The sequence below is a fragment of the Bidens hawaiensis genome, unplaced genomic scaffold (assembly GCF_021521415.1).
Source record: "Bidens hawaiensis isolate Kalapana, Puna unplaced genomic scaffold, B.hawaiensis_p1.1 tig00027344_1, whole genome shotgun sequence".
NCBI lineage: Eukaryota > Viridiplantae > Streptophyta > Magnoliopsida > Asterales > Asteraceae > Bidens > Bidens hawaiensis.
Window position 1 is genome coordinate 106,778 of NW_027505094.1, and position 26,349 is coordinate 133,126.

The 26,349-nt window shown below is 35.4% G+C and overlaps 1 protein-coding gene and 1 long non-coding RNA gene across 2 annotated transcripts; one reads left to right on the forward strand and one right to left on the reverse strand.

Moving 5' to 3' along the window:
- The first annotated feature begins 5,978 nt into the window (after nucleotides 1-5,978).
- Nucleotides 5,979-7,583, forward strand: LOC143610655 (uncharacterized). Its single transcript, XR_013149630.1, has 4 exons — nucleotides 5,979-6,069; nucleotides 6,546-6,769; nucleotides 6,852-6,943; nucleotides 7,402-7,583. It is a non-coding gene; the product is annotated as an uncharacterized LOC143610655 (long non-coding RNA).
- A 17,082-nt stretch (nucleotides 7,584-24,665) lies between these two features.
- Nucleotides 24,666-26,349, reverse strand: LOC143610657 (protein arginine N-methyltransferase 7-like). Its single transcript, XM_077085070.1, has 4 exons — nucleotides 26,229-26,349; nucleotides 26,085-26,159; nucleotides 25,043-25,139; nucleotides 24,666-24,960 (listed from the first exon to the last, which is right to left on the reverse strand). The coding sequence occupies exons 1-4, from the start codon at nucleotides 26,313-26,315 to the stop codon at nucleotides 24,827-24,829; spliced, it is 393 nt and encodes a 130-aa protein (XP_076941185.1). The 5' UTR covers nucleotides 26,316-26,349; the 3' UTR covers nucleotides 24,666-24,826.

Sequence of the window (26,349 nt, forward strand, 5' to 3'; positions counted from 1 at the left end):
AAAACTTGACAATAACATCTATGCTTTTCAATATAGAAAGAAGACAATCAAACGACTGTGATTCCATTGTCAAAACCGAAGGCGTAAAATCCTGAATCCCACTAACTAAAACAGGCAAAAGGGTCTTCAATTCCTTTGCAGTCACCAAAAATCCTAGATTTTCAATATTACACATACAACATTAAATGCGAACAATCTAATAGTCTACAAAAATTATCAAAATCCAGATTCTTTCACTTACCAGAACGATCTTCCTGCACTTCAGGCTCGTAAGCATGCAAAATTCTTCGATCAGTTGACGAGTTAGAAAGCACGTTATTATCATTATTATTGCACGGTAAAAGAGACAGACAGTATGCTAGGCCAGCAAGAACACTTTTAAGCTTTCCCTTGTCATGCAAATTAAACTGGTTCTTCTGTAATATCTCTTTGTAATGTTGGATGATCTGTGCATGAAAACAACTTTCTATCTTATAAACATGTTGTTTCACATGTGAAAATTATTAAAAAAAAAAAACAAATACCTTATCAGCATACATGGAGAATGCCAACGGGTAGTGTTGGACAACGAGGTCAAAAAACTTGAACGCCATCAAACGAACATCAATAGACAAATGTGTCATCGCATTGAACACATACGCCATCATCAAAGATACGAAAGTTCCCTGGCTATCCTCTTTACAGGCCGGAAATACGACTGCTTTCAAAAGTTGAAACAGCGTTTCACGCACTATTTTATCTTCGTCACTCATACGCTCAAGCAGCTTTTCAATAACCGTAAGTTTGTGCAGCTTAAGTTCAGTCGGATGGTTTTGGAAGATATCCCTAATACCAATCAACGCATCTTCAAACAATAACAGATACCGTTAATACCACACCGATTTAAATCTTTAATACATTAACAAGTTATGTATAAGAAACAATACCTCTACGAACTTTCGCATTGTGATGAGACGTCTGCTGAAGCAGCTCTTTCAAAGTCAACCCTTTCTTGCTCACAGCTAAGCCCGTCTTCTTGGACGCCAAGGTTTGTTCCGGTAACACAATTGCTGCACATAATCATATCAAAATAAAGCATAAGCATTTCATCAAACACCTTATGTGCACTCTTAAAAACAACATAAATTCAAGTCCTTTCAACATTCTACTTTAAAATAATATACAAACATTGTGCCGGTAAACACAACTGCTGCACATATCATATCAAAATAAAGCATAAGCATTTCATCAAACACCTTACATGCACTCCTAAAACAACATAAATTCAAGTCCTTCCAACATTATACTTTAAATTAATACACAAACTTTGTTCCGGACTTCCGGTAATAATATACAAACTTTGTTCCGGTAATATCATGTCAAAATAAAGCATAAGCATTTCATCAAACACCTTATGTGCACTCTCAGAATACTCTTAAAACACTCTAAAAATAACATAAAGATTCAATTTTTTTTTATCAAGATTACCTTTTGATTTGACTTCAGTGTTGGTAGTGTTCTTTGGTGGAGGCAATTTCCTTCCAATTTTTCGTTTTATTTTCTGCAAGAATTCAAATTTGGGTAAATAATTTGTGGGTTTTGAAGTTGTTATTATTATTATTATTATTGAAGCTTACCTTAAAGTCTACACCGCGTTTTTGTTGCTTCTTCAATTGGGCTTTGTGCTGCACCATTGTTGAAGGTGAAGTGTTTTAGGGTTAATTGAGACTGTAAATTAAATGGGTTTTGATTGAATTGAGTTTTGGAAGACGCCGTTTAATAATAATAATAATAATTTTGCTGAAAGAAACATACAGGGTGGTGTTTGCTAGGGTTTTAGAAACAAGGGAGAGATGAAAATATTATTATTATTATTATTATTATTGTTATTATTATTATTATGATAATTATGATAATGGATTTTAATAATCCATATTCAATTTATAGTAACTAGTTGTCCCAAATTAAACATAATTTTGGTTTCCAATGATCCTCTGTTAAAAACGATTTAATGATGTCATAGTTTTTTTTTTTCTGAATTTCGAACCAATGTTTTAGAGTTTTTTATCGTTAGGAGGATATGAGTCAATTGATATAAAACTTAGTTCAAAGCAGTGCTCCTAAATGATAAAACAAACAATACTTCAATTAGGGTGTTTGAACTTACAGTTAACCAAAATCAAGTCGTTTTGACCATTTTTTGAACTAAGTTTTATATCAATTGACTTGTATCTTCCTTCCTATTAATAGCCCTAACAATTATTGAAATTCGGAAAAAAGTATAACTTTGTTAAGTCCTTTTTAACAAGAACCATTGGGGGCTAATATTTTTTAATTTGGGATCGCCAATGTTGATAAAATGAATATGAATTATTATTGGTCAATACTATTCAATAAGGATTATTAAAATCCAATAAACCTATTATTATAAATCTATTTGGTAATGGGCGTGGTATTGGTAATCTAGTCTTATATCGATTGTAAATCGTGTTTGTAACTATTTAATATCTCATTTCATCAAAATCGTTCATTCTCGTCCCCCTTCTTTTTTTCATTCATTTTATCTTTAACTAATTCTCGAGGCCACCATCATTGTCGCCTCTACCACAATTGTTGTTGCCACCACCAATTCACATGACCGCCACCACTGTCGATGCCACCATCGTCGTCGTCGCCACCACCACATAACCACGACCGTCATCGCCACCATAACACCACCAACGACGTCGCCACCGTCACCCTGCCTCCTCCACCACTGCCACCGCCAACTCTACCACCATCGTCACACCACCACCACCATCGCTACAATTGCCAAATTTTTATTTTGGTAATTTTTTGTTATTTAAAGGCGGGTTTTTTTTGTATTTCATTCACACTTCTTTTTATTATAAAGTAATTATTATTTTATTTTTATAGGTTAACCAAACAAGAAAACTTTAATTCATCCATTTAATTTGTTTTTTCATCCCATTTCATCATCCATTCAATTCCCTCTCCGATTCATTCATGTGAAAATTTATTTTATTTATTTTTTATTTACAAATCAAGTAAATCAAACCAAGAAACCCAATGCAAATTGAGCACACAAACATTCAAGCACACATACTTAAAAAATACAAAAACTCTAAACTAGTATATCAAAAAAGTTTGATTTATAATTTAATTAGTTTATATTGATTACATGTTCTACCAACCTGACTTCTTGCTCCAATAACCAGGAAATGTGTCATTACGATGATTATATCAAAACCCAGTGACATATATGAAACTAATAAACAGACAAGTAAATCAAACCAAGAAACCCAGTGACATATATGAAACTAATAAAAGAAACTACAACTATATATGAAAAACGCATAAAAATGACGGTATACAATAATCATAAAGTAATAAGTTTAAAACTAATAAACAGTTTATTTATTAACTTAACAAACAAAATAATCTGATTAAATAAGAAAAAAAGATAAACCGAATTAACTACGCAAATTTACAGATTCCATACGGTTCCTGCGTGCCAAGGGGCACAGTCTCACGGCGATTGAGAAGTCGATCTTGGACATGGCCCCGAAAGCGTTTGAGATTCCTTGCCGTTAAACAAAAAACTACACAAATATAGAAGCGTTTGAGTAGATGGCTGAAAATGAAATTTAATTGATACATAGAATTGTTACATTTAAAGATAAAAGAGTGAATTGCACTTTCTGTCTTTTACGTTTATACCAAATAACAGACGGTGCCATTTAACTAAGAAAATCACAGACGGTATCCTTTAAATTACCATTTTTGTCACGTTATATATTCTTTAGCCACGCACATAGAAGCACATGGTCAGGTCGGCTTAACGATAAAAGCAAATTTAGTTCGGCTAAATGATATAACGTGTCTAAAATGGTAACGTTAAGGACACCCCCTATAATTTTCTTAGTTAAAAGACACAATTTGTATTAAATACAATAAATACAATTAACATGGTTACATATAAATACAATAAAAAGAACAGTAAATAAGAAATTACAATTAATTGATATTTTGTTGATCAAGAATTACACAAATCGAGCACTTTCCATATTGAGAGGATATGCAAGGAAAGAATAATTCAAAATCATTTGAATTGTGAATTATTCTTTATCTTTAATAAATAATAATCTGGTGTAAACATAAATGACAGAAAGTGCAATTCATGACAAGTTAGAAGACTACAATTGGTAGGGCTTGTAAACTCGGTTCATTGTTGGAGAAAGTAATGGAGTGACCGGTATTCGGCAGCTGCTGATGCAGTAGTTGGATAAGCCGGTCCCATCTACTCCGGTGGCCACCTTCATCGTCTCGAGAAACAATTATCCGACTTAACTGAAACAGGAAAAGCCTGAATCTAGTGACATGGGCATGAAGAGATTCCTAAATGGTGTCAAACTCAATAATACTTTTAAAAAGAATGGCCATGCCATGGTGGCCAAAAATGGAGTAGTCCCACCATAAAGCTTACAAAACCCTACGAGCAAGTGTAAGCCCATTGCTAGCTTTGAAGTGAGAGAAAATAGGGTGTTGATACTTGATAGGTTGTGTTGTGTACTTGTGTTAAGTAAAGTGTGTCTACATATGTATACACATTAGATTTAAGTCAGCACTAGTTAAGAATGGGTTAAAAAGTAGTTAAACAAAATTTTTTTTAGAACGGCGACTTTCTTGTATTTAGGCTACCGCACTTTTCAAATATGAAGAGCCCCGATGCCCCACTCTGGTCAGAATATTTTGTCTTAATCAGGCTAACGCTGGCTTTAGAGTTTGGCTTGGGCATTCCCCCGGGAAACCATACCGCCGACTGTCACTTGACAATCGTTGTGCCACCACAAGAGCAGAACCCTCTGGCGTAACATACGGTGGGACGAAAATCCAGGTGGGCTCATGGTTCGAACTAACAACATTGGCACAAGGCATAACTTAAATCCTTCATTGCCAATATTCACCCCAAATGTGACACAAGTGGTATTTGAACTTGAGTCTCCACCGGAGAACCCAAATCTTTTACCACTAGGCCACAAGTGGGGGATAAGTAGTTAAATAAATAATATGATGTTTGTGAGTTGTGACCAATAAATATAAGGCTCTTTATACTTTAGGGTTTGATTACGTTCGATTCTACATGTAATGATACAGAGAAGATTAATGATCAACTGTAACATCAGACGTGGACAAGAGAAACTCTTCATAACTATAATTTAGAGTGATGTTTTGTCTCTAATATCATCAACGCGCTTTAGGCTTTGTTGGCTTTGGAGGACATGAAAACTATACAATTAAGCGTGCTAATGTGAAGTTGTACTAGGATGGGTGCCATTCGGGAATTCTTCACCGAGGCAACCAAAACAAATTCGTGAGTTTCTGGATGAGCTATCCATCGAGAACAAAATGAACAATAATGTCTGGTATGAGAAGCCAAACGTTACACTACTACCATTATATGTTCAGTTTTTCTCTAATTACACTACTACAGAACCTATGCTTTAGAAGCGGTCCTATTTTCTGACTAGAAGCAGTGGGTTCTAAAAACCGCTTCTAAGTGGAGTCATCAAAGATTAAAAGCGGTTTTTTTTAATAAACCGCTTCAAAGCCTTCCAGATTTCATTTTTAAAATTCACTCCAACAATAATCTTTCAAAACCCTTTTCTCCTAGACCCGCCAAATCTATTCTCCTAACGAAACCCCAAATCTAGTGAAACCCTAAACCCGTCTTCTCTTTCAAAGTGAAACCCTAAACCCTAAATCTATTCTCCTAACGAAACCCCAAATCTAGTGAAACCCTAAACCCGTCTTCTCTTTCAAAGTGAAACCCTAGACCCCAAATCTATTCTCCTAACGAAACCCCAAATCTAGTGAAACCCTAAACCCGTCTTCTCTTTCAAAGTGAAACCCTAAACCCCAAATCTATTCTCCTAACGAAACCCCAAATCTAGTGAAACCCTAAACCCGTCTTCTCTTTCAAAGTGAAACCCAAACCCCAAATCTATTCTCCTAACGAAGCTTCTTCTGGCTGCAAAAGTGTACACGAAAAAGTAATCAGAATTCGTATAATCTTTTTCACCTCAAAAGGTTTGTTTTTTCATATGATTATTGAATATCTTTTTCATGTCAACGGAAGTGTTTTGTCTGCACACAATATTTGCAGTACCAATTTCACCTTTGGTGGAAAACTTTATGCCTTCCTTTGTAACAGAAATCATTACATTATATGTTAGAATTTATATGTTAGAATAACTATTTGGAGCTATTTATATGTTAGAATTTCATGAAAAGGCATGTGGTCTCTAGATTGTCGGTTCGTCAATTATTTAATACCCACAAGGTGTTTGTGAATATGCCATCTGTTGTTTTCATTGTTTATTAAATTAGTCAAAAGGGTGTCTTTCATTGTTGATTAAATTAGTCACAAGTTGTTCCAATTTGCCTGTTCACATGAAAATTGCAACTTGTCTGCAAGCAAAATGTTAGAAACTGTTGGATTTTTTTTCCTTTAATAAACTGTTGTTTTGTAACATTCTAATTAATTTTTTCCTTTAATATTATAGTCATGTCCAAAAATACCAAACGGCGTGTTGCAAAAACATCAAAGAAACTTGATGACAATGATGATTTAAAACTTGAATTTGATGAAAACTACTTAACGAGGGGTGCCAATGCCTCTCTATATGCTACTTGGCTTGGAGGAGAATTGAGAACAAGGGTTCCGTATCATCTTAAAAGTAAAGATGTTCCAAAGGAAGTGTGGGAAAAACTATGGTTGGAAATTAAGGTATTGTAATTCGTATTTTTAAATTTGTAATCATGAAATATTTGTCAATTATTCATTTAACATTTGATTTTTAAATGATTAGGCTCATTGGAAAATCGAAAACAACAAGTCAAAGAAGATCATGCTTAGAAGTGGCAAGAGTTCAAAGAGTACAGGTTGAGCGAGGAATTCAAGGTATATATGTGTTACTGATTTATATTTTTTTTGATGAGAGAGAAGAGTTTATATGTGGCTTATGTTCAAATAAAGCTCCTGGATGTTGCATCAAATATGATTAATATCAAAACAGATATACACATATATAATATTCAAATGTCACAAAAAGTAACAAATAGACCTCATAAAAGAAAATACAGTTGTAGTATGTACAAAATATTTCTATAACCGCATGTTAGGTTAATTTTGGTTACCAAGGGTATTCTAGTCAATTGGGATTAGTAACAATATACGTTTGGTTATTCGGGCTTGGGTTTGTTTGGGTCGGGTTCGGTTTTAGAGCAAAACTTAAAATGAAGGCCATGCTTTTTGTTTTGTGTTTTCGTTTATGGGTTGTTTTTTGTTAACGTTTGTCGGGTTCTTATATATAAGAGTGGTTTTGTTCGGTTATTCTAACTTTATTTATTTGTTTTTAGATTTGGCATGAATCGGGATTTGTTAAGCTCAAGGAGATTGATGATACCATAATGGGAGTGATGCCGCCGCTTTTTGATAGATTGTTTGCGAACAAGCCCACTTTAAATTAGATTTGTATGCTTTTGATGTTGAATTTTGAAAACTTGTATTCTTTAAGTACTTTTGATCTAATTTGGAAATGCTGTATAATTTTGGAAACATTATATATATATATGCAGCTGTTTATTTTGCTTAATATCTAGATTTGTATAATTTTGGTATTAATCAGAGCTGTATAAAGGGCTGTATAAGCTAGATTAATTTGTATTCAGAGCTGTTAATTCTTGCTGGATTTATTTGAGTGTTAGAAGCGGTTTTTAGGGGAAAACCGCTTCAAAGCAAAGCCCGCTTCAAAATAAATCTGAATAAACAAAACCGCTTCAAACGAAACTAAAAATCTATTAGAAGCGATGAGCTTAGAAGCGGTCCAAAACCGCTTCTAAGGCACATGAAAACCGCTTCTAAGGAACATCTTCTGTAGTAGTGTTAATACTCGATCAACTCTTATTAATCTCTACAATCGCCTTTTGGAATTGCTACTATCATACATCAAGCAATGTATGTCGATCGTTTGACATCTCCATTACTGAACGACGACACTAGAAAACATCGTAAGTGTGATATGTAAAGACTAAAGTCATCGGATTTTTCATATGAAATATGATTGTCAACAATTATTATTCATTGAAGTTTAATGCTTTGGGTACATTTTTACTATCAGATAGTAAATCATATTAATTGATATGCTTGTGGCTATAACATACGTTAAATAATTCAATGTATTTACTCTATTTTTATGTATTGTGTTAATTATTTAAAAGAGAAGATAAAGTAAAAAAAAAGTTAAAACTGAATACACTACATACGTAATGTATTTTTACCTAAAAGTAGAAAGATAAAATTGGATTCTGTTCATACACTTTCAAGAGATGTATGATAACACACAAAAATTAGATACACGAATAATTTTACACATTCGTGCAAGTAAAACCTTATCAGACACAGAAAAACCACTTACATATACCAATGATGATTAATCTTACAGAGTTTTTATAGTACTAATGATTATTCAAAAGTATTTTTTTTATTTTTTTAATAAGTAAATAAAATTTAGTAAATAAATAAAATGAAGAAGCGAATCCGGATTGATATGGATGAAACGATATCCGGATCCGTTCTCCAAGGAAACCTTCCTGGTGAGAGCGTTATCAAATACCCACAACTAAGCATGCAAAACATCTATTATCAGCCTTGTCATAGAAAGGGGGTTCTTCCTGTAACCGTCATCCGACAGAAGAGTCATTAGGAATTTCTTTTGAGAATAAGTACGAGAGTAAAGTATTAGTGAGTAAGAAAGCATGTCTGAGTTCTTTCTAAACTATGGTATTTATAGAAATGGAGAGCATGTTGATGTCATCGATCACGTTTATCGGTCCTCAACGGCCTAACGAAATGTGATTATGACGTATATAATCCTATTGTTTGAAAGTAAATATTCATTTTGTCCTCTTGAGGGACCACAAGAGATTGTAGAATTAAATGTCATCCCGTTCTGCTTTTTCTTCTTGACGGGTTAGGCTAACTTGTTTAATATTATACTCGTGGTTAATCCTGGTCATTCCTCTTCATATACCAAAGATGATTAATCTTGGATATTTTTTTTGTAGCACTATTATTATCGATTCAAAAGTTATAATAAGATCAATATATTTATAGGGAAAAGTTGACGTCCAATTAAATTAACGTGCTAATTGTGAGAATTAGTTAGAGTAATTAATTATATATACAAGTATATATACAAGTAATAACCTCTATGATGTAATTACATAACTCTATTTGTATATATAATTACTCTACTTGATTATCACAATTAACACGCTAATTTCTTTTGTATTTGATCCAAACCATATATTTATATATGCACATTTATCCGGCCGTTGCTTATTAATTAGTTTACACTTTTCAAAACATTAATCATGAGAAAAAAAACGAACTTGGTTTATCTTAAAAAACTATAAGTGAATACAAAAATAATAAAACTTATTTTGTAAAATATTATAAGATCAAGGTTTTATTGAGTGAGTATTGTGATAAGATGATTGGAGTACTGACTGACGTTAAGGATCCAGACAAACTTTTGTTGTACAAAACTAATAATTGATAATGTCATGATGGCTTTTTTCTATTTGATACACGAAACCATCATGTGTACGCATTGAAGGGTGCATGTGGATAAGGTTTTTATTCATGTCATGAGTTTTTGTCTATTGTGGGCTAGGGGCGCCAAGGGAGGGCCACATCAGCTCTATAACGCCCTTAACACCGTGCTGGGTGAGTTAAAGGGGGCGTCAAGGCTAATGGCCGTAGCCCATAAACATCATCTTTACCAGTTGGTGGGTAGGGTTCACCCGATAATAACTTATCAAACTTATTTTTTAGTTTTTCTATTAATTTATTTTTAATTACCTTACAACGCGCTAGTTAAAACTTGGCTATCTAGGTGATTTATAGAATGACAGTGATTCTATACGTTTTCTTAAAGTGTGTGAACATAAGGCGATGTGAACTCATGTGAAAGCTGACAAAGAATTTTTGTATTTGCTTGTCAACGAGGCACTTCTCTGGCTTCTAGATTTTGCTTGCCCACCATACACCAGTGAGCTCGACGGGTTTGTTTGCCACAACAACGAACACCAAAAATCTAATGTTAACTTTTGTATGAGTTTGCTACTCATAGTAGCGAACACCTATTTTTGTACAACAATTTCATAAAATGCCAAGAAACACTTATTCTCCCGACCACAAATTCAAAAAATTCGAGGCTATATGCAGTTGTTGATGTTAAAGGGTGTGTTAAAATATCACGTCACTACCATGTAGTTAGTGGGACTTTAGCCAACCCACTCTTTAACAATTGTGTAGTGATATTAAGTAAACAATAAATAATAATAAGAATATGTGATTGGTTCATTTGCAAGTGGCCCCACCTTAAATCTTGGGACCATTAACCCCATAATGAAGAGGGTATTGAAGTTTGGCGCCCCATGTTAACAAAGGTGTGGTGGTTTAACGAAATGGAGGTGTTTAGTTGACATGTTGGGACCCCCCCCCCCCCCTCCCACCCACCCACACACACATTGTTACCATGACGTGATAATAGTAGTAATAGTGATAGTGATTGTGGTGACGGCAACGGCGGTAGTGGTTAATCATCCAGTAGACATAGGTGTGAATAATGAAGGCAACTCTGATGATGATGTTACGGTGAATATGTAGGCACACAAGGTTGAATTGCAACAACTCGGGTTTTCACATATATATATTTTTATTAAATACCCGACTTGTTTCGACGTTCGGGCTATTTATTTAAAATAACACGCTTATCGAAAAGATTAATTATTATTTTATTATTGTTTATGTAAAATATAGTTATAACTCTCAAATCATGGCAAAATTAACCCAAACTTGAACTTTTGTCCAACTTTGTTCCCACCTTAAACTCCAAGGACTAAATTGCAAATACTAAATATCTTATTATAATTTAGACCCAATTACCCAAACCTGTTTAACCCCTAACCGTGACCCGTTTGATTTGCTTGAACCACAATTCTCGCGTCTAATTTGAAATTGATTTAGAGTAATCTTTTACCATGCCATATTCGGCCTAACCGACCCTTTTAATTTGGAAATTGGATCGTATATGATACGTATTAGCGTATACTACACCGTTCGATAATCGTTTATAAAAATACTTTATACCGTGCACCATAATTCAATTAAACTCATCAATACGTTCTTATGTCCATCGCTAATCAAACGCCCATATATAATTAAATTTCGCTGCTGTTGAATACTTGTTTTGATCCCTTCTTGGCCGACGGCTATATGGAGCAATTGACCCATCAAGCTACGTCGTTACAGGTAACAAGTTATATGTTTAAATTCGCCTGGTGTCGCTAATCGTTAACCCTAACCTTAATCGATCAATTATAAACTGGATGAACCAATTGGGTATTCTAGGGTTCTTATGGATTTGGGGATGAATCTGGTTCTGTATGTATGTATGTATTTGTTTGCGTCTGGTTACCAACAATCATCCTAGCTCAGCTGGTGTTGTGTCTGTCTTGAAACTCACTGAGTCGGCCAGGGTCGCAGGTTAGAGCCCCCTGGACGCGTGTCACAGCCCCCGACCCCTATACCCCGGAATGGGGAGCCGTGAACATTGATTGGTGGTATCAGTGTTTATTAAATTATTTTGCAGCGGAAAATTCATCAGAACCGTAGTTAGGAAAAATGATCAGAGTTATAAAAACACTATGATTATTATTATGATAAAACCGGGAATTTAATCCCTTTTGATACAAACATAAGTTTTATAGGGTTAAACCCTAATTTACAAAACACGTTTCTTTATTCTGGTGGCAAGCCACTTATTTAAGCTGGAAGCCCGCAGGCATCATTCCTTTGTCTTTAACAAGTCACGTGAAACATGATTAAAATATTTGATCAGCAAGAAATACTGGTGAGTACATTCATTTGAAAATGACACATTTTACAGTTACAACATTAAGATGTTTTTACATCTGCCTGCTAACAAATTACCGAAAGATACTTGTCACTCGACCGTATCTATGACTGTGGTCATATTACTTATTGGCTAACACTTGTCCAATAAGTAACGTGTAATAGCCCAGTAGGCAAGCCTTGTATACAAAACCCCACAATACCAGTAGTAACCATCCCGTAAGTCTACAGAGACTTAATCACTGTAATGTATTTAAAATACTTTTAAAAATATATTTGAAACATTTAGACCATCAGCCATGAGTTTTATAGGTTTTGAAATTATCATGGCAGTGTCGGAAAAACAATTGTCTCACGCAAATGTGAGTGGTACAAAAACTCGAATGTCTCACCTTGCAGGTTTACAATTAAAGAAAACCTCCTGGTATTAAGCACCTAAGATAAACACAATGTAGTATCACTAGATTAGTATAAAACCAATAATCATAACGATAATCACGAAAGTAGAAACTTTACACGATGGCACAATGTCATACCTTAACAGGCAGAGCTTTTGGATTCGTGTATATTTCTTTCGATCGGATAGGGTATCGTTACGACACTCGGGTATTATACTATCTCTTAATATTATATGTATATGTGTGTTTTCAGAGAAAGAAAGAAATTTTGTGCGAAGAAATGAAGTCCCGTTCACTTACTATTTATAGCAAGTTTCGAACCCCATCGCGGTACGCGATGGCCATAAATAGAAAGCCGTCGCGTACCGCGAAGCATCTTATAGCTTCGCTGAGTCATCCTAGGCCTGCTACGTGGCACGCCACGTTTCATCTGCGTAACCTTCACGTCGCGGTACGCGATGGAAGAATTTTTATTTTATTTTAATTTTCAACAAAAATACTAAGGCAGCCCTTAATGCGACGATGCGAGCGTGCGAAGTGCAAAGTGCGCCATCAAAGCGCCAGATTGCGCCCATCGCACTTCGCCGTGCCCGTGCGTGTGCGCGTTTGGGTGCTTCGCACCCTTTGCTATGACCACTGGGTGTGATATGCCTTATAAGAACATTAACATAGAAATTTTCTTTCTTATAAAGTGCTCACTAGTTTGTTAATCTAGCGATGTGGGACAAGAGTTTACAAACCTATTTATACTTTGGTGGTTCCTTCTCCATTTCTTTCCTCCACCAATGTGGGATGGAATTTTCTCATTTCATTTCCTTATTTTGAGGCTTGTTATAGTCTCCCCTCCTTATTTTGAATCTCGTCCTCGAGATTTACTTGGAATAAGTGTGGGTACTTCCGTTTCATTTCGGATTCCAATTCCCAAGTATATTCTGGTCCACGCTTTGAATCCCACTTCACTTTGACCAGAACTATTCTTTTATGCTTGAGATTCTTGATCTTTCTATCTTCAATTTGCAAAGGTTTCTCAACGAATTTCAGCTTTTCATTTATCTTTATATCTTGAAGGGGTATTTCAAGTGTTTTGTCAGCTAAACATTTTCTTAAGTTACTTACATGAAATACATCATGTATACCTGACATTTCCTCTGGTAATTCTAGCTGATAGGCTACTGGTCCAATTCATTTGAGAATCTGAAATGGTCCAACAAATCGTGGACTTAACTTTCCTCTCTTACCGAATCGGATTACTCCTTTCCATGGAGATACTTTCAGTAGCACTTTGTCTCCAACTTGAAATTCCAGTGGTTTGCGTCAATGATCCGCATAACTTTTCTGACGATCTCGTGCGGTCTTTAATCTTTCCTTAACCTGATCTATCTTATCAGTACTTTCTTGTATGATTTCAGGGCCTGATAATTGTTTTCCTCCTAATTTTGCCCAACATACTGGAGTTCTGCACTTTCGTCCATAAAGGGCTTCAAATGGGGCAGCGTTAATACTTGTATGATAGCTGTTATTATAGGAGAATTCTATTAGTGGTAAATGGTCATCCCAATTTCCACCAAAATCTATTACACATGCTCTTAGCATGTCTTCCAATGTTTGTATGGTCCTTTCACTTTGACCATCAGTTTGTGGATGGTATGTTGTGCTCAAGTTTAATTTTGTTCCCACAGCTACATGGAAACTTTTCCAAAAATGAGAAGTAAAACGGCTATCCTGATCCGATACAATGGATAATGGAACTCCATGTAATGAGACAACTTTGTCTACATACAGCTTAGCTAATTGTTCCATTTTGAAAGTTTCCTTCATTGGTATAAAATGAGCTGATTTTGTTAATCTATCCACAATCACCCAGATTGTGTCATTACCTCTTCTTGTAGTAGGTAATTTAGTAACAAAATCCATTGTTATTAATTCCCATTTCCATTCTGACATTTCTAATTGTTGAAGTAATCCTGATGGCTTTTGATGTTCTGCTTTAACTTGTAAACAAGTTAAGCATTTTGAAACATAACTGGTTATGTCCTTTTTCATTCCTATCCACCAATAGATTTTCTTCAAATCTTGATACATTTTATCTCTTCCAGGATGCATTGTGTATTTGGATTTATGAGATTCTTCAAGAATCTTTTCTCGTAATCCTCCTATGATTGGTATCCAGATCCTGTTCCCCATTCGGAGAATTTCATCATTTCCTTTGACAAGTAGATCAATGGTACCATTTCTTTTCTCATCAGCAATATTATTTTCTTCTATTGCTTGTTTCTGAGCATTCTTTACTTCATCAATTAAATTGATTTGAAGTTCTAACCTTAGAGCTCGCACTCTTTTAGGTTTCTCATGCTCTTTTCTGCTTAATGCATCGGCTACTATATTTGTCTTACCTTCGCGGTATAGGATTTCACAATCATAGTCGCTAAGAATTTCCATCCAGCGTCTTTGCCTCATGTTAAGCTCCTTTTACCCAAAGATATATTTTAAACTTTTATGATCTGTGAATACGGTAAACTTACTACCATATAAATAGTGTCTCCAGATCTTTAGGGCAAAAATTATTGCTCCCATTCTATGTCATGTGTTGTGTAACTCTCTTCATGCTTCTTTAATTGTCTAGATGCGTAAGCAATGAATTTCTCACGTTGCATTAATACACATCCCAATCCTGATTTAGAAGCATCACAACAGACTTTGAAATCTTCAGTTCCTTCTGGTAGCGCAAGTATTGGGGCATTTATTAACTTTTGCTTCAAAGTTATAAAAGCTTCTTCTTGCTTAGGTCCCCATTCAAACTTGACATTCTTACACGTTAACTTGGTTAAAGGAACTGCTATTCGGGAAAAATTTTGAATGAAGTGTCTGTAGTTGTTAGTGCACAGAAATTTGACACTATGGATATGTTATCCTGGCATATGTTTTGGATCAGTTTTCCTTAGCGTGTGTTCTATATCCCGTCAGGATCAAGGATCCACAGTACTTATTATTTACTAATGGTTGTTCTCATGTGTAATCTAATATTTAGCAGGTATAACGATTAGAAGACTCAGTCTATCTATTAACTTGTAGTCAAGAAGATATTTACGTATCTGGATCAATTATCCTTCTGAAGAGTTCCAGAGCTATGTCAGGATCATGGATCCTCGGTATTTGGTGCTATTAACGGTTATTTCTTATATGAAGGCTGATATTTATCAAGTGTAACGACTCCAAGACCTGGTCTACCCCCTATTTCGCAGCCTGAGTGATGGAGCACGTGGTCAAAGTGGCTGTTACGTTTACATTGAAGATAAAGGCGGATTTTTAGGAAAATTAGTTAATAGCATTTATTATTAATAACTCCATTGAGTTATTATCTATTATATATAATTGAGATTATGATCAGATATAGGACACATTGTATACACACACACCTGAGTATTCTCTCTATCACAGCTCACACACTTAGAATTATTGTACCACTGATCATAATCTCCACACTTGTAACCACCTTTTTATTATCAATATACTTGACGGTGATAGTTTTCACCGTCCGAGGGTTTTTTGTGCCGGAGACCACGATAATCACATACTCATCGACCAAAGGTTACCTTGTTGATCTTTGACCGAAAAGAATCGACCAACGATTACTTAGTTAATCCTTGACCGAGGAAGTTCGACCAGAGATTACCTTGATAAGTTTTGACTGAAGTAAGACTATCTTGGTTAAGGGCTTTTTCCCTCGTTATTAAATCACTGTGTTCACACAAATTACGATTACGCATCCAATAATATCGAAGTAGCACTATACCTCACATTTACGAATTTGGATACTGGATCCTTAGCAGATTTTTATCCAAAACAGTAGTATCCTGTTAATCCTAAGAAACTTCGAATTTCTGTAGGAGTTTTAGGAATTTCCCAATTAGTAATAGCTTTTATTTTGGAATGGTCCACGTGAATACCTTCATGGTTAATCAAGTGTCCTATAAATTGTACTTCTTGTAACCAAAATTCACACTTTGAGAATTTAGCATAAAGCTTCTCTTTTCTCAATAGCGTCAAAAGTGTATGAAGATGTTTAACATGATCTTCACTGGTATTGGAATAAATAAGTATATCGTCTATAAAAACGATTACAAATTTATCCAAATATGGTTTACATATTCGGTTCATCATATCCATAAATGCAGCTGGTGCATTGGTTAAACCAAATGGCATGACTGTAAACTCATAATGACCATATCTTGTCCTAAAAGCTGTTTTAGGAACATCTTCTTCTTGCACTTTTAATTGATGGTATCCTTAGCGTAAAACAATTTTAGAAAAGTATCGAGCTCCTTGGAGTTGATCAAATAAATCATCAATTCTCGGTAAGGGATACCGATTCTTAATTGTGACTTTATTCAATTCTCTATAATCGATACACATACGCATTGACCCATCTTTCTTTTTGACAAACAGTACTGGTGCTCCCCAGGGTGATGAGCTAGGTCGTATGAAACCTTTTTCTAACAATTCGTCTAATTGCTTCTTTAACTCTAACATCTCTGTTGGCGCTAACCGGTATGGTGCTTTAGCAACGGGCGCTACTCCTGGTATGACATGGATTCTAAATTCAACTTCACGATCAGGCGGTTGTCCAGGTAAATCTTCTGGAAAGATATCAGGATATTCCGATACTACCGGAATTTCTTTTAGCTCTTTTCCTTTGGCGCTAATGATTACTGAAATCATATATACTACGCCTTGTTTCCTTAGATAGCTTTCCGCTTTCATTACTGATATAAACTTTCTAGGCTTGAGCATCTTATCTCCTTGAATTGTAATAATTTCTCCTGTTGGTGCGCGAATTTCAACAGAATTTGTAGAGGATTCGAGCATGATTGGCTGCTAGCCAGTCCATTCCTAATATAACATTGAATCCAGCCAGTTTCATTGGGAGTAAATTTGCTTTAAACTGGTGGCCTAGTAAGTTTATGTTTTCTTCTTGGATTACTTCATGAATTTGAATGGAATTTCCATCTGCCGTCTCTACCGTGCAGACTTGATGGAGTTTGGTTAATGGTTGATTTAAGGTTTGGCAAAACTTTGTGTTTATAAAACTTTGGTTTGCTCCGGAATCAAACAATACTTTAGCGTAAACGTTATTGATAAGAAACGTACCCGCAATGACGTCTGGAATCATTGCTGCTTCTTGTGCAGTAAGCTGAAAAGCTCGTGCATTCTTCTTAGGTCCATCTGTGTTCTTTGCTTTGTTGTCAGGAACCTTTGTCAGCTTTGGACATTCTGGACGGATGTGGCCAGGTTCTCCGCAGTTATAGCAAACACGACTTTCCTTTCTTCTACATTCTTCATCCGTATGTCCAGCCATTTTGTAATAATTGCAATACTTGGTTTTCTTAAAAGAGCATCTTCCTGAATGCCTTTTTCTGCAAATTTTACAGAAAGGATGAGCATAATATTGCCCTGTTCCTTTCTTCCGGAATTCTTGGGTAATCTTCTGGGCTAGATCTTTCTTTTTGTTTTCTTCCTGAGTTCGGACTAATCCGTCTGTCAGGGTATTCGCTAGCTCGACCGTTTCTTCAATAGTCTGAGGTCTAGCTGACTTTACCAGATCACGGATTTCACTTACTAATCCCCAAATATAACGAGAAATTAGTACTGATTTTGGCGAAGCCAAAGCCGGCACCATTCTCGCATATTCGAAGAATTTTGTCGTATACTCACGACACTTCACACCTTCCATCTCGTGGTTTAAGAACATAGTAGCAATCTTTTCTCGTTCATGAGGAGGACAAAATTTCCTTTCTACTATTTCTTTAAACTCTTCCCAGGTCATAGTATAAACAACGTTGTTTCCCTTTGACTGGAGGATTGTGTTCCACCATTCTATTGCTTCATTAACGAAGAGATTAGAAGCATATAATATTTTATCTTCTTCAGCACACTTGCTGATTCTTATAATGGCTTCCGTCTTTTCTAACCAGCGTAATGCTGCAATTGATCCTTCGTTTCCAGAGAATTCGGTTGGCTTAAGAGCCAAGAAATCCTTGTAAGTACAACCACGAACTTTTTGCTTTTTGGGTAATGAGTTCCTACCTCCTCCATTCACACTGTTACTAGCCACAGTGTTAGACTTTCGCTTATTACTCTCAGTCTTATGCCTAATTACAGAAATGGGTTGCTTAATAGCATCAGCAATTAAGGAATTGCTTCCGCGATTTTCTGAGCTATCATATTTTCAATAGCATTCATATTCAGATGAATTTCTTGATTGGAATTTTCATGATTGTGCTCGTTTTCGTGATTATGGTTGTTTTCGTGATTAGAACTATCTTCATTTGACATCTGAATTACATACAAGAAAAGAATTATTAATATCGTAATCAAATAATGAGGTAAGCAAGATATTAATAACACATACGCATAAATAACACGTAGGCACAAAATATGTCAAAATCGTCGATCTTTGCGACATTTACTCTTTATATATATATATATATATATATATATATATATATATATATATGCATAACTATATTTTACATCTACACACCTTTGTTACATACATACACTCTTTTTTTTATAAAAAAATTACGATAATGAACATATAAATATTATATATATATGTGTAACTTTATATATAAGGATCTCGGTCGTAAAACTTCCAGAGTAGGGTCTCCCCAACATTCCTTAGTCTATTGGCGTGATCAACCAATTATTCCCCATAGTGACGGAGCTCTGTTGTCATCTCCGGTGTCATGGTGGGGTAGTTTGCGGTTTCCGCCTGGAACGGTGCATATGGGTTATTCATCATTGTTTGATATTGCCAATCATTGGTCAACCATTCCTCCATTTGAGCTTGACTGATAATATCATCATGAGGAAATGTATTATTTGGGTCCTGGGATGGCATATTCGGGTTGCTAGAGCTTCCTGCACCTATATCATTGATTATGGGTTGAAAGATTTCACATTCATCTAGGCATCTTCCTAGTCTCTCCTCCATTGGTATTGTTGACATGGGTGGTGGTAAAGTTGGTGGTGGCTCTATTGGTTGTTCATGTTGTGGTTGAATTGGTTGTTCGGGTTGTGGTTGAGTTGGTTGTTCAGGTTGTGGTTGAGTTGATTGTTTGACTGTGGTTTTTCTTTTCTTATTTCTTTTCCATCTTTGTTGCCAGACTCTGAGCCTTTTTCTTCTTCTTTTAGGCTTTGGTTTTTCTACAGGTAGGGCTTGAAAGATTATGGGCTCAGGTTGTTGTTGACTAGCTTCTCCTTCTTCTATATCCGCGGAGTTAACGGATATGTGTTCAAAAGCTTCAACTAGCTCACTCATGTTGTTAATCAAAAACAATAAAACAACGAACTCCAAGAGAAAATAGTATTTATTTTCACGTGTGTTTAAAATCTTTATACGTATAGTTAACACATAGGTTAATGCATGTATTTCCTAACTCTTAATTTCTAAGATTATGTATTATTAAAATACCCATATTGCTTAAACCAGTGGCTCTGATACCACTTCAGCTGTCACAGCCCCCGACCCCTATACCCCGGGATGGGGAGCCGTGAACATTGATTGGTGGTATCGGTGTTTATTAAATTATTTTGCAGCGGAAAATTCATCAGAACCGTAGTTAGGAAAAATGATCAGAGTTATAAAAACACCATGATTATTATTATGATAAAACCGGGAATTTAATCCCTTTTGATACAAACATAAGTTTTATAGGGTTAAACCCTAATTTACAAAACACGTTTCTTTATTCTGGTGACAAGCCACTTATTTAAGCTGGAAGCCCGCAGGCATCATTCATTTGCCTTTAACAAGTCACCTGAAACATGTTTAAAATATTTGATCAGCAAGAAATACTGGTGAGTACATTCATTTGAAAATGACACATTTTACAGTTACCATTAAGATGTTTTTACATCTGCTTGCTTACAAATTACCGAAAGGTACTTGTCACTCGACCGTATCTATGACTATGGTCATATTACTTATTGGCTAACACTTGTCCAATAAGTAACGTGTAATAGCCCAGTAGGCAAGCCTTGTATACAAAACCCCACAATACCAGTAGTAACCATCCCGTAAGTCTACAGAGACTTAATCACTGTAATGTATTTAAAATACTTTTAAAAATATATTTGAAACATTTAGACCATCTGCCATGAGTTTTATAGGTTTTGAAATTATCATGGCAGTGTCGGAAAAACAGTTGTCTCACGCAAATGTGAGTGGTACAAAAACTCGAATGTCTCACATTGCAGGTTTACAATTAAAGAAAACCTCTTGGTATTAAGCACCTAAGATAAACACAATGTAGTATCACTAGATTAGTATAAAACCAATAATCATAACGATAATCACGAGAGTAGAAACTTTACACGATGGCACAATGCCATACCTTAACAGGCAGAGCTTTTGGATTCGTGTATATTTCTTTCGATCAGATAGGGTATCGTTACGACACTCGGGTATTATACTCTCTCTTAATATTATATGTATGTGTATGTTTTCAGAGAAAGAAAGAAATTTTGTGCGAAGAAATGAAGTCCCGTTCACTTCCTATTTATAGCAAGTTTCGAACCCCATCGCGGTACGCGATGGCCATAAATAAAAAGCCGTCGCGTACCGCGAAGCATCTTGTAGCTTCACTGAGTCATCTTAGGCCTGCTACGTGGCACGCCACGTGTCATCTGCGTAACCTTCACGTCGCGGTACGCGATGGGTAACCCAAACCCGTCGCGGTAAGCGATGGAAGGATTTTTATTTTATTTTAATTTTCAACAAAAATAGCGGCGTGCGAGCGTGCGAAGTGCAAAGTGCGCCATCAAAGCGTCGCATTGCGCCCATCGCACTTCGCCCGAGCCCGTGCGCGTGCGCGTTCGGGTGCTTCGTACCCTCCGCTAGGACCACTGGGTGTGATATGCCTTATAAGAACATTAACATAGAAACTAGTTTGTTAATCTAGCGATGTGGGACAAGAGTTTACAAACCTATTTATACTATGGTGGTTCCTTCTCCATTTCTTTCCTCCACCAATGTGGTATGGAATTTTCTCATTTCATTTCCTTATTTTTTTTCCTTTAATTTATTTTGAGGCTTGTTATAACGCGGTTGTTTATCATTTTTTTTATTTGAGTTTAAAGGTTTATGTAATGAATATAATTAATAGTAAATATAAAATAAACAATATTTTACCAAAACCGACGTATAAACCGATCTTTTATTCAATTTTGGTTAAACACTATATATATATATGTGTGTGTGTGTGTGTGTGTGTGTGTGAATGCATTTAACATATTTTTAGATTTAACGAAACAAATCTCTTTATGTAGACTATAAAACTTTTATAAATATTTATTTAAGTATTTTATGCATTTTAAATAATCATGTTATTTACGATAAAAACTTGGATAATAAAATATACTGTTTAATAAAATTAATAATAAACTAAGGTAATATTTAACTTTCGTTAGAATGCACTCGATCATCTAATCCCGAACCTCTATCTAGCTTTATGAGCATTGTTCAATCTATATTTATTTTCCGCAATTATTCTTTACTAGGATATCTTGTCGGTATTTGTCCCGAAGAGCTTGATCTACCTTTATAGCTTAACGAATCGTATCTCTTGCTTAATTACTAAGGTGAGTAATCACTCCCCTTTTTAACTCATTTTTATTCCTTTTTGGGGACATGTGCGTATCTATCATATTTATCTATTATATAGTATTCAAAACCGCAACTGTTAATCCTTGTGTGTATATCAGTTTATGCTTAACTTGCTATTTTCTTACTTGCTTTGTTTGAATGCTACTTGCTTATTTCGGCAACCGATGTCCATTTTTATGGCAACGATTTAGTCCTTGCTTTGGTAACCAATGTCCATTTATATGGATTGGTTGAGCCCTTTCTTTATGGTTTGCTTTCTTTATGTTTTGATTAATTGTTTATGTGATATGGCTTAACTGTTTATTCTCACTGGAACAGTTTGCATCATTCTTTATGTACTATATATATTATTAGTGTTGTGTCTTAAACTGGTGTTTTACTCACTCAATATGTGTTGTTGACAAAATTATATTTTATACGCATATGCAGGTTATCGTAGAATTTTAATGCAGGTTAGTGAAGACTTAGTGAAGAATATAAGTTAGAAAATAATTAATCAAGATCATTTGTAATATAAGTGTATGATACTTGATTATGTACTTGTTTGTATTTGATTTATTTGAAAATTGAATTTAATTAATAGATATTGTCATTTAAATATTGCATGATAATACCTTGAGAGCTGTGACAATCAGCTCACGCCCCGACATTTCCGCCTTAGGCAGGGGTGTGACAACCTGTAACACCCCGGCCCCTCGCACCACCAATATTATCCGCTCTGCCCACGAAGAGCTCACGGATTTGTTTTTGGTTGCCCAAAACGCGTTGGTGATGTTAAGAGGCAGGACATTACTTATGAACCAAGGATCTCTCTTGTCCACGGCCGATGTGGGATGCCTAAGAGTGGGACGATGTTGTGTTTGCCAAGGGTGTTACAAACAACCCCCTTTGGACTCATCGTCCTCGATGAGGCATGTCCCATCATCCCGAACGGCACAAGAGTGGCTCTGATACCACCTGTAACACCCCGGCCCCTCGCACCACCAATATTGTCCGCTCTGCCCACGAAGAGATCACATATTTGTTTTTGGTTGCCAAAAACGCGTTGGTGATGTTAAGAGGCGGGACATTACTTATGAACCAAGGATCTCTCTTGTCCACGGCCGATGTGGAATAGCCTAAGAGTGAGACGATGTTGTGTTTGCCAAGGGTGTTACATGAGTCATATAAGAAACAAAGTATTTTAAGAGCTCATACCATTTTGTCATAGCATTGTGTTAGGGCTGGTGTTTTTTCATACCATTATTCATAATATATATGATGATTTTTTTGTCATTCGTAAGGAACAACTTATCTTTTGTTAGAATTCGTATTTCATTAAAAGTATAATTACAACTTATAAAATCACCAGGTGCATCTTTTTTGTAATTATGAAGAAACTGCGTGAAATACACCACATATTCGTATGATTATTCTATTAGAAAATATAATTTGAACTTATAAAATCATTGAATCTGATAAAACTAGGATTTTTTAAAATAATTTAACCATTTAATTTATATAATTTAATTGTATTTCTTCTAAATATCTCGTGCATCACACGGGTTCTAAAGCTAGTTAAATATATAAAAAATACAATATGAGAAGTTTGATTCATTACAGTTTTACCACATTTAGTTTTGTTTAAGTAAATGATTCTAGCCAATTCAAGGGATCTTCTAAACAATTTAGAAATCATTTTGATTCCATTAGTAATGAAGATTCGGAATATCACACTCACACATTGTCATTGCTTAATCAAAGAGAGATCCAACAACTTAAAGAAAGATAAAAAATTTCACTTATTAACCCTCAACTTTAGTTTCACATTTTTATTTTCCAGCCCATCAACTTTAGTATGATGAAACTTTCGCCTCAAAACTTTTACCATAACAAATCAAACATCTACTACCCGTCAAATTTCTGCCGCAACGCACGGTAGCTTTCAAACATGTAATGCATTTAATTTGCTTCGCTGTAACGTGTGGGTAAAAATACTTGTTACACTTTATATATAGTCCAAAAATATTAATGAAGCTATTCTTCCAAAATATGAGCTAATGAACACCAAGACAAGAAAGAAAACAGAGATTAATTAAGGAATGCAACAAGTGAACACAAGGATATAGATATTTGGCTTCTAGCCTGTTCCTATATTATAAGACTCGTGAATCGTGATAGATGTCTCATATGCTGACGTGTTGGTTGTTAGATGACTCACGGGTGATGACTGGATTAAACCATATTTACTGCTAAGAGATTCTGTATTTCAATGATTGAATACATTTGCATTTTGTTACTTATTTCATATTTTCGTTTTTTATTTTTATTTAATTTGGTAGTCTATGAATTGAAAAGCATGATTATAAAAGTTACCCGTTAAGAGGCTATGTTCATGTCGTCTTAAACAATCAATACTTAAATAAAAAAACATCAAAATGATAATATTTTTTTTCTTTAAATGAACGGGCTATGTTCATGTCGTCTTTTCCTTAACCAACCAAACATACTTTTTATCTTTAACAAACGCTAAACATATTATCTTGTTCATGTTCGTTAATATTCCGAATAAAAACTTTCACCAAAATCCGAAACAGAGACTATGCATCCGCTTTCACCATAAAAACTTTCAGAACTACACCGCTTTCACCATACACCAATTTTCATTGTATAGTTTTAACCCTCGGTTTTCCTAAGTGTTTTCAAAATTTTCCGTTCATCAAAGACGAACGAACCATGAACATGCAACGCGTACCAGGTTGTTGTGAACCTGAGTGATGATGATGATAAATTGATAACATCCAATGTTGTAATCATCTATCTATTGTTGACGGAAAGTTCACCTCTAGATGCATCAAAATACGCTTCGATAACTATTGAACATATTCCAGGTTGTACTACATTTAACGGCTCTGCTAGAAGCTTCAAACCTTGCTTCCAGTACCGTTGATCTAACCAAAGACACCACAAATTATATCATATTATCACAAAAACACGTTTCGTGTTTGCTAAAATATTAAAGCATTGGTCAACCTGGTCCCGTTGACATCACAATGTCGTTAGTTGGATCCATTACCCAATCTATCCAAAGTGCAAAGCCGTGGCACACTCCCGCCTCAGTAAACTCAACCTGTCATAACGATCGTAAAAGTTAATATTATTATTAACTAGGAAAATTCCCGGTGCGTTGCACCGGGTTGATGTTATTGATAGTTCACAGTCGTACTCGTACAACTTATCAAATCGTGCAGTGCGTCTGCGAGTCGAGGTGAATTTGATGAGTGCCAGGTTACGAAACCAATAATTATCCCCCTCCCCTCCAAAAAAAAACTTTGTTAACGCAAAAATACAACAAATTAACATAACAAAACACGCATTGTGGTTACGAACCGATGACACTTCGGTTGATATCTTGTTACGACCGAAAAAATAAAGCAAACGATAATTTCATCCACTTTTAAATACAACAATCTAACATAATTAAAAATTTTAAAATGTGGTGAACAAAAAAAAACATGCACGTCGCAGTTGCGAGCTGATACGAATTCGTTGATTTTGGAATCGAGGGACAAAAAAAAGTGATAAAAAAACCACGTGTTGCGTTTGCGAATTAACGCGAATTCAGCGGAATCGACGTTGTCGACACTAAATCGTACATAGAAAATCATGTGTTGGGGTGGTGAACCGACACGGGTTCGGTTGGTATCAGGTTACGACTCATAAATGCATTTATATAAAAAAGACCACGGCGAAAACCAAAAATATAGGCGCGTTGTGGCCTTGACCTGACGCGGGTTTGTCCAGATATGATGGACTTAAATAACTCACGGGGAAAAAATCCTTGAGTTGCGACCCCGAGCTAACGCAAATTTGGCCTGAATCACTTGACGGTATCAACGATAAAAAAACATGTATTTTACGGCAGCGAACCGACACGAATTTGAAAATGTAGAACAAATTAAAAGCAAATAAGAAGTTTGGTGACCAATCACGTGATTGCGTCGCCAAACTTTTTAATTATTATATATAATAATAATGTGCATGTGCTAAATAGTTAAAACGAGTGAATTTCTACCTTGGTTTTCCCGTGACATGAACTCAACGATTTCAAGAAATCAAACTCCATAACGGTGAATGTATCACTCAGTTTCTGAAATATAATTTAACTCAAAAAAAAGAATGATCGAATACGTTTTTAAGTATGAAAAATATAAATAACCTCAATCTCTCCACATTGCCAAATGAAAAAGGGAAAACACGGGCTTTCACTTGACGGTCCACACGCTCCTAAAGTATCGTTGACCATCGTGTGGTCAAAGCCTTCAATATCCCCTAACGCA

What these genes read in the sequence shown, in the direction of transcription:
- LOC143610657 (XM_077085070.1), bottom strand. Translation starts at nt 26,315, where the DNA reads ATGGTCAACGATACTTTAGGAGCGTGTGGACCGTCAAGTGAAAGCCCG. An exon ending in GGCAATGTGGAGAGATTGAG is followed by an intron (nt 26,160 to 26,228) that starts GTTATTTATATT and finishes ATTATATTTCAG; the next exon opens with AAACTGAGTGATACATTCAC. An exon ending in CATGTCACGGGAAAACCAAG is followed by an intron (nt 25,140 to 26,084) that starts GTAGAAATTCAC and finishes TCGTTATGACAG; the next exon opens with GTTGAGTTTACTGAGGCGGG.